Raw genomic sequence first — 15,000 nt, 5'->3', positions numbered from 1 at the left:
TGTTGTGCATTGGTTCGCTTGATTGGTTAATTTGGGGTCAGCATTGATCAAATTGGCTTTAAAGTGGTTTTAAAAAATCCCAGGCCCATTTGATGGGAGTTGGCTGAGCCAAATTTCATCGTAAATGATTAATAAATACAAGATAGTTTTTCATTTCATTTCATTTGTCTTGTATGCCACCCACTCCCGGAGGAGTCCGGGCGGCTCACAACAGACAAGGGAAAGGGGATAAATAGACAAGACAACACTTTAAAAAAAGGCGCAACATTCACAATTTCCATGGGGCTGGGTGTTTCACAAGCCCCCTGGCCTGCTGGAGCAGCCAGGACTTGGTGGCTTTGCGGAAGGCCAGGAGGGTAGTAAGGGTCCGGATCTCCACGGGGAGGTCATTCCAGAGGGCTGGAGCTGCAACAGAGAAGGCTCTCCCCTGGGGAGTCGCCAGCCGACATTGGCTGGCAGATGGAATCCGGAGGAGACCCAACCTGTGCGATCTAATTGGTCTGAGAGAGGTAATCGGCAGGAGGCGGTCTCTCAGGTACCCAGGTCCGATGCCATGTAGGGCTTTATAGGTAGCGACCAGCACCTTGAAGCGGATTCGGAGACTAATGGGTAGCCAGTGCAGCTCGCGGAGGATAGGTGTGACGTGGGTGTACCTAGGTGCACCCACAATCGCTCGCCCAGTTTTTGAAGCCAGTTAAAGACCTGTTGTGGCCCCAACAGTGGCCAGCAAGTTCGGACAGTGGGGAGGGTTGGGGAGGAACCTGGGCCAGTCCTGGAGTCTGGGGAAGGCTCTGAGGAGGGCTCTGTGTCGGAGGCAGAGAGGGGGCCAGGGCCGTATGCCAGTTATCAGCTGCCTTCGGAGTCAGACATCAGTGAGGCAGAAGAACAGCTGGAGCCTGTTCCCAGCGTGCGCATGCACAGAGTTGCCAGGCGAAGGGAACAGCTAAAGAACAGGGGTCGACTTGGGAGGAAGGCCACTGGTGGACGGTGAATGGCCCCTCCCATAGGGAATACAAGAGGAGCACAAAGGGAGTGGAGCTTGCAGGAGGCAATTAGTTCATTTCTGCATTCTTCCCAAGTATTGTGGCGTCTGAAAGATATGGGCCTGGCCCCTCTCCAAGCCTGCTCAAGGTCGGTAATTGTGACTTATCTTGAAAGACGGTGGGAGAGGAAAGACTTTGCTGGAGAGGAATTCACTGTCAATTAAATAAAAAGGGGTTTATCGGGACGAGGACTCAGCTTCGTGCTGCTGGGGAAGACTAGGTCAGAACAAGACCAAAGGACCAGATTGATAGAAGCTGGTATAAGGTAATCCTTGACTAACAACCGTAATGGCGTCGAAATATCCGGGCACGGACAGATGCAAAAAGTGATGGGCGTTTTCCCCGCTTTCTGCTTTCCTTCTCTTACCTGTGTTGAAAATGTCAGATGAAACTACAAAGCTTACGATGCAGCGTCAAATGAATCCCTCAAACCTCGTTTTCCTTCAAAAGCTCAGATTTGACAGCGATGACTAAAACGGGCCGGTGGCTAGAACTCAAAACGTCGTTGAACTAGTGAAAAAAACCTAGTTAAGCTCTGGTGAAAGCCAGCTTGCAATTTTTGGCTTCTCCCTGAAGAGGGCAGCTTTGAACCACAAACCCCCATGGGCTTGTAAGCATTGATTGTAAACAGTAACAGAGATGGAAGGGACCTCAGAGGTCTTCTAGTCCAACCCCCTGTTCAATCAGGAGCCCTTATATAATTTCGGACACATGGTTGTGCAGTGTCTTCTTGAAAGCCTCCAGTGATGGAGCACCCAAATCCTCTGGTGGTAGGCAGTTCCACTGATGAATTGTTCTCTCTCACTCCTTCTCTCAAAATTTCTCATCTCATGCTAGGGTTTACTATTTTAATCTTTTGTTTTATATAGTTGTTTTTTACCGTGTGATAAGGGGCCTAGAATCTCCCAAAGGCGAGATGGCTGGTTTATCCTCCTCCTCCTCCTCCTCCTCCTCCTCCTCCTCCTCCTCCTCCTCCTCCTCCCCCTCCCCCTCCCCCTCCTCCCCCTCCTCTTCTTCTTCTCCTCCTCCTCCTCCTCCTCCTCCTCCTCCCCCTCCTCCCCCTCTTCTCCTCCTCCTCCTCCTCCTCCTCCTCCTCCTCCTTCTATCTTCTATCTATCTATCATCTATCTATCTGTCTATCTGTCTACCTGTCTATCTATCTAGAAATGGCTCTGTGCGCGTATGTGTCTGTGTACTCCAGCGTAACTCTGGATTGCCTGGAACAGTTTCAACCAAACTTGGTACACAGATGACTTACTCTCTGGAAACAAATACTGTGGGGGTAGGACACCCCTAATACCCCTCGGGGTATGTGTCCTGTTAAGATACAGCTTGTTGTGCCTTCAAATGGTTTCTGCCGTACTGCTGTAAAATGGCTTCTACTGTACAGCACAGTGGAGTTGCTGTGGTAATGGCTTCACAGTACTCCACAAGGGGGCTCCCTCTGGTTAAGGGGGAAAATCCAGCATTAGAAATTACATTTAGTCTGGATATTTTCTCCCTATAAATAAATAATCCGGGCAACGCCGAGTTATCAGCTAGTTTAATAATAATAAATATGGTGACCTCTGCACCAGTGGGTGTCGCTTGGCGGAATCAACCACTTTTGCTCCTTGTGGCCTTTTGTTGAATCTCTTCTAGCAGAACCTTTCCCACCATTCCTTGGTGTTATTCACTGGTCTCCAAGGACCACCAGTCCTTCCCAGTCTGGGACTGGGACAGTCTTTAGCTAGCTTCTCCCTGTTTCCCTGCCCCCGCCTCCATCCTTGGAGGTCTGCCAACTGAAACCTCTCTTTTGGCTATTTGTAGAAAGATTTTGAGTTAATCAAGCATGGTTTCTTAGGCAATAAACTCGATCAGATGGTTGGTGATGAAACTTTTTTTTGTTTCTTCCCTTCTTCTTCCTTTCCTTCTCTTCCTCTTCCTCTTCCTCCTCCTCCTCCTCCTCCTCCTTTTCTTCATCTTCTCACCTCTTCCCATCTTCCTCCTCCTCTCCTCCTTCTCCTCCTCTCCTCCTCCCCCTCTCTTTCTCCTCTTCTTCTCCATCTTCTCTTCTTGCCTTCTCTTCCTGTTTTCCTCCTCTTCTCCATCTTGGAGAAGATTGGAAGATTCTTCCAATCTTCCTCCTCCTCCTCTTCCTCTCCTCATCTCCTCTTGCTCCTCCTCTCCTCCCCCTTCCCCTCTCCTTCTCCTCTTCTTCTCCATCTTCTCTTCTCGCCTCTTCCCATCTTCTTCCTCCTCCTCCTCCTCTCCTCCTGCTCTCCTCCCCCTCCCCATCTTCTTCTCCTCTTCTTCTCCATCTTCTCTTCTTGCCTTCTCCTCTTCCTGTTTTCCTCCTCTTCTCAACTTCTTGCTTCTTCTGATCTTTCTCTTCCTCTCCTCCTCCTCCATCTTCTGTTCTTGCCTCTTCCTTCCCTCCTCTTCCCCTCTCCTCCTCTTCTTCTTCACCTTCTCCTCTTTCTGTTAGCCGCCCGGAGTCCTTTGGGATTGGGCGGCATATAAATATATTTAATAAATAAATATTTAATAAATTTCCTCCTCCTCTTCTCCATCTTCTCACTTCTTCCGATCTTCCTCTTCCTCTCCTCCTCTCCTCCCGCTCCTCCTCTCCTCCTCTCCTTCTCCTCTTCTTCTCCATCTTCTGTTCTTGCCTCTTCCTTCCATCCCCTTCCTCCTCTACCACTTCTCTATTGGACCCACCCTCTCCAATTTGATTTTTAACACCCTCTCCAATTTGATTTTTAATCAAGGAGGAGAGGCACACCGTTCCTTTCAGGTAGCCCTCTCTGGCCCATATTCTGGATTATTTCACTCTCGGGTCAATGTTGGCATCGGGGAAGAGCGAACTAAATCTTGCACAATCGATTGGGGCTGTTCCGTGAGTTTCACGCTTGCTCAATGCAAGGCACAGCTCGGGGAAACAAGCTCGCAGTGTTAGCCGTGTCTGCGTAAGACACAAAGGATGGTTTGTCCGTTTATCTTTTTTTCCCCTAAGCTTTCCACAATGCACCGAATCGCCAACTCGCCACAGCTGCCGGGTTCACACCAAACGCACACTACGCTGAATGGCAAACGTTGTGCGAACATCTGGGTTCGCTCCATGCTCTTTGCAACAATGGACTGAATCATAAACTCGGCACATTGCTGGGTTACATTAAGCTGAATTCCATTTTCACTGGTTTTGTTTAGCAGTTGCTCTCCACGCACCTCTATGGTCCGTTTACCTGGTGAATTATTCCTTCCAGTAACTCAAAGCGGCAAATATTATACAGCACACCTGTCTCCTCCTCTTTCCCTCCCCATAACGACAGCCTTGTGAGGTGGGTTGGGCTGAAAGAGAGGAACTGGGCCAATGTCACCCAGCCGGATTCCATGTCTAAGATGGGACTAGAACTCCCTGGGTTCTGGTGATTGGCGCAAAGTCAACCAGCTGGCTTTCATGTCTAAGGTGGGACTAGAACTCCCTGGGTTCTGGTGATTGGCACACAGTCAACCAGCTGGCTTCCATGTCTAAGGTGGGACTAGAATTCCCTGGGTCCTGGTGATTGATGCAAAGTCGCCCAGCTGACTTTCATGCTAGACTAGAACTCACAGTCTCCTGGTGATTGGTGCAAATTCCCCCAATTGGCTTTCATGCCTAAGGCAGGACTAGAACTCCCCATCTCCTGGTGATTGACGCGAAGTCACCCAGCCGGCTTTCGTATCTCTGGCAGGACTAGAACTCCCGGTCCCCTGCTTCCTAGCTTGGTGCCTTAGGTTAAAAACTGCAGAAGCGTAGAAGAAATAGCGAAAGAGCAAAACTCTAAAAGGGTTTTTAAAAAAGTAAAGGATAAGAAAAACGTATTTAAAAAAATATCTGAAAAGCAACTTCCAATCTTCTCCGCGGTAGTTATAAAACAGCAATTTCTGTCTCTACGGTCCCATGCTGCCTATCACTGTTGCTTTCTTCCTATCAACAACCCCCTTTAATCAATAAATCCCTAAATCAGCCGTTCGCTTTTATCGATCGTCAGCAAAACATGTACAAAGGGTTCCAGTCTTTTACAAAGTAAATATAGTTCCCTTTGGGATTCAACTGAGTCAATTCAGCTATTACTGCAAACTCAGCCAAGCTTCGCAATCTGTTCTTCCGAAATGAAGCACGTTTAAAATATAAAATAAGAGGTTTTTTTTAAAAAAAGAACCCCCAAATAGGATAAGAATAAGTCCTTTTTTCCCCCTCGGCACCCTGTTGTCACGTTGAACCATTGCTAAAGGAACCGTTGTAAGCTGAGGACTAGCTCAGACACAGCAAGAGGGGACAGGGAGTGGGGGGAATAGTTAGCTGCGGTTTTGCAGTCAAAGCAAAATGTTTTTCTTGTGGGAACCAAGGTTATTCCGATGGTAGCAGAGGAGAGGAGGAGCGAAGTAACCAAGCAACCCGCCAGCTCCTCGATTGGACGATATGACTGGATGACTTGGGGGAAAGGGGAAAACTGTCATTTTTTAATTAGGGGAAAACTGCGAGAAATTTCAGAGTTGGTTTTTCACCAGTTCTGCCAATACGATGTATCCAATAAATTGTTCTTTATGGAATCTACTTGCCTCGGAGTTCTGCTTTCCATGAATGCATTACTTGGAGCGCTGACATTAAGCCGAGACCAGGGTTGGGGTTCAGCCAGTTCACACCGGTTCACTGAACCGGTTGTTGCAAGGATTGGCTGGCCCCTCCCACCCCCCCTCGCAGGAGTCTGGAAGGGCGAAAAATGGGCCTCCCGGAAGTCTGGAAACGGACCCATTTCCAGTCTCCAGAGGGGCTCCAGAGCCCGGGGGAGGCCATTTTCCCCCTCCTGGAGCCTTGGGCAACCTTCCGTAACCTGGGGAGGGCGAAAAATGGGGCTAACAGAAGTACCGGACATCTGAAAACGGGCCCATTTCTGGCCTCCGGAGGACCTCCCGAGCCTAGGGGAGGCTGTTTTTGCCCTCCCGGAGGCTCAAGGAAAGCCTCCAGAGCCTGAGGAGGGTGAAAACTCCCCCCCATGCTGTGGTGCAAGAGGCCGAGTAGGCCACGCCCACCATGTGTCAGGTTTCCAAAAAAGTGCCCCAATTGACTCATGAGTCTCGAGCCAAATTTCAAAAGAAAACCAGTCATTTCTTAGGCGCATTTCTTTTGGCAAGACCTTTTGGCAGTCAGATCTGAGCCTCCTTTGAATTATCGCCGAGCTTTGCCCCCGTTCCTTCCCTCCCCTCAGTCTGTGTCGTAAATCACATTCCCCAATGAGGTGCACTCCTCCCAAGCCTGCTGCGGCAATCTGAGATCCTCACCATGGCAACGTTAGGAGTTGATACCATGGCCACGCCCACCGTCAACTGGGCAGAGAACCGGTTGCTAACATTTTTCAACCCCCCCACCCCCTGGCTGAGACCTGTGGTCTTAGGATTATCTCCCCCCCGCCATTTTCAGCTCCATCCCGACAGCAACCCCACCAACCCCGAGCTGCACAGCCAGTTTGTGAAGCTGAACGAGGCCTACAACACCTTGAGCAAAGAGAAAAGCCGCCGAGATTACGACGCCCAGCAAACCATCCAGAGGAGCCGGCAGTGGCAAGAAACCCACCGAGGTTCAGCCCGAGACCCCTTCGGCGATCCTCACTTCCATCGCCAGCCAAGGCACCAGGAGACCTGGGAGCACCAGGGCTCCCGCAGATGTTCCGCTGAAGACCCTTTCACTTCCTATCACTCTCAAGAAACGGGAAGGTGAGTGACAGCAGGGAGTAAGCGCAGGGGAGGGAGTCCGGGACTTAACAACCCTTCGTTTAGCAGCCATTCGAAGTTGCAACAGCCCTGGGGGAAAAAAGGGACTTGATAGTGGGTAGGGGTTGAAGGCTCATTCATCTGTAAAATGGATAGGAGAGGAGAGGGTAGGAAATAGAATAGAATATGGAATGCAATGGAATGCAATGGAATGGAATAGAGAAGAGAAGAGAATTTAGAATGGAATGGAATAGCAATAGCAATAGCAATAGGAGATAATAGAATAGAATAGGAATAGGAAAGAGAATATAATACAATATAGAATAGGAATAGGAATAGGGAGGAGAGAATACAGAATAGAATACAGACTAGAATAGGAATAGGAAAGAGAATAGAATAGAATAGAATATAGAATAGAATAGGAAAGAGAAGAGAAAAGAGAATAGAAACTAGAATAGAGTAGGAAAGAGAAGAGAAGAGAGTACAGAATAGAAAATAGAATTGAATAGAATAGGGAAGAGAAGAGAATTTAGAATGGAATGGAATAGCAATAGCAATAGGAGATAATAGGAATAGGAAAGGGAATAGAATATAGAATAGGAATAGGGAGGAGAAGAGAATACAGAATAGAATAGGAAAGAGAAGAGAATAGGAATAGGAATAGGAAAGAGAAGAGAACAGGATACAGAATAGAATAGAATAGGAAAGAGAAGAGAATACAGAATAGAAAATAGAATAGAATAGAATAGGAAAGAGAAGAGAATTTAGAATGGAATGGAATGGAATAGCAATAGCAATAGGAGATAATAGGAATAGGAAAGAGAATAGAATAGAATAGAAAATAGAATAGAATAGGAAAGAGAAGAGAAGAGAATACAGAATAGAAAATAGAATTGAATAGAATAGGGAAGAGAAGAGAATTTAGAATGGAATGGAATGGAATAGCAATAGCAATAGGAGATAATAGGAATAGGAAAGAGAATAGAATAGAATATAGAATAGGAATAGGAATAGGGAGGAGAAGAGAATACAGAATAAATTAGGAAAGAGAAGAGAATACAGAATAGAAATAGGAATAGGAAACAGAAGAGAATACAGAATAGTATAGGAAAGAGAAGAGAAAAGAGAATAGAATATAGAATAGAATATAGAATAGAATAGGATAGGATAGAATAGGAATAGGAATAGAAAAGAGAAGAAAAGAGTATAGTATAGAATAGAATAATAGAATACAGAACATAGAATAAACAATACAGAAAACAGAAAGAATAAAATAGAGAACATGGAGAATAGAATACAGAGAACAGAACAGAACGAAACAGAATTCTTTATTAGCCAAGTGTAATTAGACACACAATGTTTAAGTATGTTAAGAAATCCCATTTAAATTTGCATTCAGTAACCAGAAGCGAAGGCTTCAACTCTCCAATGTTTCCAGCCTTAAAAAATTGAATGCAGATGGTCCTTGACTTACAACTTAGGACCGTTTCTCACACTTACAACTGTTGCAACATCCTCGTGGTCACATGACCAGAATTCAGACGCTTGGCAGCCGGTTCATAATTACGACGGTCGCAGGGTCCCTGGCGTGCATGGGTGGGTGTGTCAGGTGGCCCCCTTTCGCGACGTTCCGACGAGCGAGGTCGACGAGGAAGCCCGACTCACTTAGCAACCTCGTCACCTACTCCATAACTGCATCGATCCATTTAACGACTGCGGGAAGGAAGGTCGTAAAATGGGGCAAAGCTCAACAAGCGTCTCGGTTAGGAAGAGAAATGTTGGACTCCCCTGTGGTCGTAAGACGAGGACTACCTGTATTGGGGTAAAATAAAATATTTTAAAAATATTTTCAGGGGGCGTCCTACCTCCTACGCATGATCTCCAGGCCCTTTCCCCCCTCCCCTTCTTCTCATCCATGATGTTCTCTCCCCCCAGAAATCCAGATCCCTTTGGAGACGACGCCTACTGGCAGGAATTCCACAAAACGCCTCCGGAATGGTATTCAAACCACGAGTTCAAAAGGAGGCAGCAACGCAACTTGAGGACCGCAATGTATTGTTTGCTGATCATGTCCGGGAGCCTCTTCATTCACTTCGTGTCCTACAAGTAAGGGTTCCTTGCAGGCTAACTCACTGCCCACTGTCAGTGGTTCGATCCTGACCAGCTCAAGGTTGACTCAGCCTTTCGTCCTTCCAAGGTGGGTCAAATGAGGACCCAGATTGTTCAGGGGCAAGAGGCTGACTCTGTAAACCGCTTAGAGAGGGTTGTGAAGCGGTATGTAAGTTTAAGTGTGATTGCTATTGCCCTTCCTTCCTTCCTTCCTTCCTTCCTTCCTTCCTTCCTTCCTTCCTTCCTTCCTTCCTTCCTACCTACCTACCTACCTACCTACCTACCTACCTACCTACTTACCTTCAATCCTACCTACCTACCTACCTACCTACCTTCCTTCCTTCCTTCCTTCCTTCCTTCCTTCCTTCCTTCCTTCCTTCCTTCCTTCCTTCCTTCTTTTATGCAGTATTGCAGGCTAACTCTGCCCACAGCCAGCAGTTCGAGGCTGACTCTGTAAACCGCTTAGAGAGGGCTGAAAAGGTTTGTGAAGCGGTATGTAAGTTTAAGTGTGATTGTTATTGCCCTTCCTTCCTTCCTTTTTTCCTTCCTTCCTTCCTTCCTTCCTTCCTTCCTTCCTTCCTTCCTTCCTTCCTTCCTTCCTTCCTTCCTACCTACCTACCTACCTACCTACCTACCTACCTACCTACCTACCTACCTACCTACTTACCTTCAATCCTACCTACCTACCTACCTACCTTCCTTCCTTCCTTCCTTCCTTCCTTCCTTCCTTCCTTCCTTCCTTCCTTCCTTCCTTCCTTCCTTCCTTCCTTCCTTCCTTCTTTTATGCAGTATTGCAGGCTAACTCTGCCCACAGCCAGCAGTTCGAGGCTGACTCTGTAAACCGCTTAGAGAGGGCTGAAAAGGTTTGTGAAGCGGTATGTAAGTTTAAGTGTGATTGTTATTGCCCTTCCTTCCTTCCTTTTTTCCTTCCTTCCTTCCTTCCTTCCTTCCTTCCTTCCTTCCTTCCTTCCTTCCTTCCTTCCTTCCTTCCTTCCTTCCTTCCTTCCTTCCTACCTACCTACCTACCTACCTACCTACCTACCTACCTACCTTCCATCCATCTTTCCATCCATCTTTCCATCCATCTTTCCATCCTTCCTTCCTTCCTTCCTTCCTTCCTTCCATCCTACCTTCCTTTCTTTCTTTCTTACTTACTTACTTACTTACTTACTTACTTAATGCAGTATTGCAGGCTAACTCTGCCCACAGCCAGCAGTTCGATCCTGACCAGCTCAAGGTTGACTCAGCCTTCCGTCCTTCCGAGATTGGTAAGGATGTTGGGGGCAAGAGGCTGACTCTGTAAACGACTTAGAGAGGGCTGTAAAACTACTGTGAAGCTGTATATAAGTCCAAGTGCTGTTGCCCTTCCTTCCTTCCTTCCTTCCTTCCTTCCTTCCTTCCTTCCTTCCTTCCTTCCTTCCTTCCTTCCTTCCTTCCTTCCTTCCTTCCGCATGGCTAGTTTAGTGAAGAGAAAGATCAGAGGAGACATGATAGCAGTGTTCCCATATTTGAGAGGCTGCCACAGAGAGGAGGAAGGGGGTCAAGCTATTCTCCAAAGCACTCGAAGGCCAGACGAGGAACAATGGATGGAAACTGACCAAGGAGAGATTCAATCTGGAAATAAGGAGGAATTTCCTGATAGGGAGAACAATCAACCGAAGGAACAGAAGTTTCCTTGGGAAGTTGTGGGAGCTTCATCCCTGGAGGCTTTCAAGAAGCGACTGGACTGCCCTCTGTCAGAAATGGCGAGGGTCTCCTGCTTGGGCCGGCGGGGGGGTTGGACTAGATGACCTACAAGATCCCTTCCATCTCTGTTAATCTAAAAAAAAAAGCTGGCAAGATTGGGCACCCCTGCCCTGAATTATTAAGGCGGCATGCGACATGCCAGCTGGGGAATTCTGGGAGTTGAAGTCCACGGGTTTTTAAGCTTTTTAAAGACCCCGCTTGATCTCGGAACGAAAACGGCTTTGTGTGGATACCGATCGGCTCCTTTTCAAAGCCCGCGAAGAAGACCTGGCGGGCTCCGTCAAGCGTTTGTTTTGAATTTCTCCTCCCCGGGCAGGGCACCATGCCAACCGTCGCTACCCGGCCGTCTGGTTCCTTTTTATGCTAATCCTCCGCCTCATTAGCCAGCTGTGACCAGGGGAAGATTAATCAGAGACGGCCTGTAATCAAATCTCAGGCAATTAAACACTCCGCTTAAGCCCGAAAGTAACGACGGCGAGTGCTTAAAAAGGCAGCTGGGAAAAAAACATATGGAATCAAATCTTGCGCGCCGGTGAGCAGCAAGATGTGGGGAGGGGGGCGTTGATACCCCACCCACCCCCGCCGGGAGGGGGGGGAACCCATTGCAAATGATCCCAATTCTCGCCCAAACAGCTGGTGGCGTGGGCTGCTTGACGCCAGCCGTCGGTGCTCGCGCAAGCCAACTTTCCCCCCATCTGTCAGCACCCAGTGCCTTTGGATGGCGTAACTTGTGTGAATGGCCTTGGGAGACGGAAGAAGGAAGGACTCGTAGCCTGAACCACCATCTGATAAAGAGAACGCCGATTCCCAGAGCAGAAAGGAAGGCGGAAAAAACATCTCCTTCTCTGGAAAGGTTGTGGGGAGAGGGGAAGAATAACCGAGTCGGTAGGGACCTCGGAGGTCTTCTAGTCTAATCCCCTGCTTAGGTAGGAGACCCTGTTTGAGACACGTGGCTGTCCAATCTCTTCTTAAAAACCTTCTTTTTTGGGAAGGAAAAGGATGGATGGATGGATGGAAGGAAGGAAGGAAGGAAAAAAAGAATAATGGAGTCAGAAGGGACATTGGAGGTCTTCTAGTCTAACCCCCTGTTCAAGAGGAGACCCTCTACCGTTTCAGACAAGTGGCTGTCCAGTCTCTTCTTAAAAACCTTCTTTTTTGGGAAGGAAAAGGAAGGAAGGAAGGATGGATGGAAGGAAGGAAGGAAGGAAGGAAGGAAGGAAGGAAGGAAGGAAAAAAAGAATAACGGAGTCAGAAGGGACCTTGGAGGTCTTCTAGTCTAACCCCCTGCTCAAGAGGAGACCCTCTACCGTTTCAGACAAGTGGCTGTCCAGTCTCTTCTTCAAAACCTTCTTTTTGGGGAAGGAAAAGGAAGGAAGGAAGGAAGGAAGGAAGGATGGATGGATGGATGGATGGATGGATGGAAGGAAGGAAGGAAGGAAGGAAAAAAAGAATAACGGAGTCAGAAGGGACCTTGGAGGTCTTCTAGTCTAACCCCCTGCTCAAGCAGGAGATCCTATCCCATTTCAGACAAGTGGCTGTCCAGTCACTCCTTAAAAAACCTTCTTTTTTGGAAGGAAAAGGAAGGAAGGATGGATGGATGGATGGATGGAAGGAAGGAAGGAAGGAAGGAAGGAATAACAGAGTTGGAAGGGACCTTGGAGGTCTTCTAGTCTAACCCGCAGCTTAGGTAGGAGACCCTCTACCGTTTCAGACAAGTGGCTGTCCAATATATTCTTAAAAACCTCCTTTTTTGGAAGAAGGAAGGAAGGGAAGGAAGGAAGGAAGGAAGGAAGGAAGGAAGGAAGGAAGGAAGGAAGGAAGGAAGGAAGGAATGAATAACAAAATAACAGAGTTGGAAGGGACCTCAGAGGTCTTCTAGTCCAACCCCCTGTTCCAGCAAGAGACCCTATACCGTTTCGGACAAGTGGCTGTCCAAATTCTTTCTCTCAAATTCCCAAAGGTGGGAATTCTGCCTTTCTCCCTGCTGCATCTCCTCCTCCTCTCCCGCTTCGTCTCGGCCTCTTCAATGCCTTCCGTTTTTCGTGCAGGCAGGTCGCGAAACTTCACACCGGCTTCCTGGACGAGCGGGACCGCTTGATCACCGAGGCCCTCATTAAGGCAAACGAGCAAGCCAGGTACATATGCAGACATATTTCAATGTTTGTTTTTATGCCAAAGATTGAAATAAAAATAAAAAAATCCAAAGGGAAAAAAAAATTAACCAAGAAAGATGGATTTCATGGGCAGGGGGCTGTTGCAATGGCGAAGGAGGGAACTTCAATTCCATTTTCTTTTCCTTTATCTTGTCCTTTCCTTTCCATGTTTTTCCTTCCTTCCATTTTTCCCCTTCTGCCCTTCCCCTTCCGCCCTTCCCTTCTGCTCTTTTCTTTTTCCTTCCTTCTTCCAATTCCTTCCTTCTTTCCTTCTTTCCCCTTCCTTTCTTCCTTCCTTTTTCCCCTTGTTTACTTTCTTCTCTTTCTTCCCTTCTTTCCCCTTCCTTCCTTCTTCCTTCTTTTTCCCTTCCTTACTTTCTTCTCTTTCTTTCCTTCCTTCCCTCCTTCTTTCCCCTTCCTTCCTTCTTTCCTCCTTCTTTTCAATTCCTTCCTTCCTTCCAATTCCTTCCTTCCAATTCCTTCCTTCTTTCTTTCGTTCCCCTTCCTTTCTTCCTTCCTTTTCCCCTTCTTTACTTTCTTCTTTTTCTTTCCTCCTTTCCCCTTCCTTCCTTCCTTCCTTCCTTCCTTCTTTCTTCCTTCCTTCCTTCTTTCCCCTTCCTTCCTTTCTATGTTCCTTTTCCCCCTTCTTTCCTTTCTTCCTTCTTTCCCCTTCCTTACTTTCTTCTCTTTCTTTCCTTCCTTCCTTCTTTTCCCTTCCTTCCTTCTTTCCTCCTCCTTCCTTCCAGTTTCTTCCTTCCAATTCCTTCCTTCTTTCCTTCTTTCCCCTTCCTTTGTTCCTTCCTTTTCCCCCTTCCTTACTTTCTTCTCTTTCTTTCCTTCCTTCCTTCCTTCTTACCCCTTTCTTCTTTCCTCCTCCTTACTTTCTTCTCTTTCCTTCCTTCCTTCCTTCCTTCCTTCCTTCCTTCCTATATCTTCCTTCCTTCCTTCTTTCCGCTTTCTTCTTTCCTTCTCCTTACTTTCTTCTCTTTCTTTCCTTCCTTCCTTCCTTCCTTCCTTCCTTCCTTCCTTCCTTTCTCCTTTCCCCTTCCTTCTTTCCTTTCTTCCTTATTTCCCTTCCTCTCCTTGTTTCCCCTTCCTTCCTTCCCCCGCCCCTTCCCCAGCCCTCTGCATTGGTTACAAACCCTTATCAATGTTTGAACCCATCCTAATCAATAGACACATTTCCCACTACGCCCTGTGGGGTGGGGCACCTATGACTGAGGTCCTGCAGGGGAGGGGCCTCTCTGGGAGTGCTGATCATCCCCCCCCACCAATCAGCCATGCTGGCAGAGAATTCTGGGAGTTGTAGGCCAACCCCGCCAGAAGGCATCAGCGAAAGGCGGGTGATTTGGGGGGCTTTTGACCTTGGAGCGTTAGTGCTTGAGGACTGTTTCTGACCCCCCTTTTCCCCACTGCCCCACAGAGCCAGGCACGAAGAGCGTCTACGACGTCAGCGGCCCCCAATCCCGGAGGAAGAGCCCACCTCCCCTAAACCTCACTCCGAAATCTTGGACTCAAAGGATACGGCTCCCCCCGTCTGAACTGCCAAGTCATCCAGTTGCAGCTGGCCCTTTTCCAACCTGTTGGACGAGACTCTCGGCATCTCCCCCTTCGGACCACCTTCCCATGCCCCCCCCACCAATTCTTGTCAATAGAAGCCCTTCGCTGCATTTCCACTCTTTTGATCCTCATTTTCCCAAGGACGTTCTGCGTCTCGTCCACTCAGGACTCGCAGGGAAAAGGGATTTTGAAGGGAGTTGGGTGGGAGGGGCAGAATTGATACCCACAGGCCCAAATGGGACACACACAGTGGTGAAATTCAAATGTTTTTACTACCGGGTCTGTGGGCGTGGCTTGGTGGGCATGGCAGGGGAAGGATACTGCAAAATCCCCATTCCCTCCCCTCTCCAGGGGAAGGATACTGCAAAATCCCCATTCCCTCCTCACTCCAGGGGAAGGATACTGCAAAATCCCCATTCCCTCCCCACTCCAGGGGAAGGATACTGCAAAATCTCCATTCCCTCCCCACTCCAGGGGAAGGATACTGCAAAATCCCCATTCCCTCCTCACTCCAGGGGAAGGATACTGCAAAATCCCCATTCCCTCCACAATCCAGGGGAAGGATACTGCAAAATCCCCATTCCCTCCCCACTCCAGGGGAAGGATACTGCAAAATCTCCATTCCCTCCTCACTCCAGGGGAAGGATACTGCAAAA

The 15,000-nt window shown here is 48.0% G+C and overlaps 1 protein-coding gene across 2 annotated transcripts in view; it reads left to right on the top strand.

Moving 5' to 3' along the window:
• DNAJC4 (DnaJ heat shock protein family (Hsp40) member C4) overlaps window positions 1-14,454 on the top strand; it is an 18,970-nt gene extending 4,516 nt beyond the window's left edge. The window contains exons 4-7 of one of the 2 annotated variants that reach the window (XM_087705219.1): window positions 6,487-6,779; window positions 8,712-8,882; window positions 12,680-12,766; window positions 14,208-14,454. In XM_087705219.1, the coding sequence (XP_087561345.1) occupies window positions 6,487-6,779; window positions 8,712-8,882; window positions 12,680-12,766; window positions 14,208-14,325 (669 nt within the window). In that variant the 3' untranslated portion in view covers window positions 14,326-14,454. The remainder of the gene's footprint in view (window positions 1-6,486; window positions 6,780-8,711; window positions 8,883-12,679; window positions 12,767-14,207) is intronic. The other variant, XM_087705221.1, reaches the window with a different exon arrangement.
• The last annotated feature ends 546 nt before the right edge of the window (window positions 14,455-15,000 follow it).

This window comes from Thamnophis sirtalis, unplaced genomic scaffold, assembly GCF_051295495.1.
Source record: "Thamnophis sirtalis isolate CommonGarterSnake01/CBP01778 unplaced genomic scaffold, rThaSir2_p1.2 scaffold_2, whole genome shotgun sequence".
Classification (NCBI taxonomy): domain Eukaryota; kingdom Metazoa; phylum Chordata; class Lepidosauria; order Squamata; family Natricidae; genus Thamnophis; species Thamnophis sirtalis.
The sequence above is the reverse complement of the archived record's forward strand: the minus strand, read 5'-3'. Positions and strand labels throughout refer to the sequence as shown.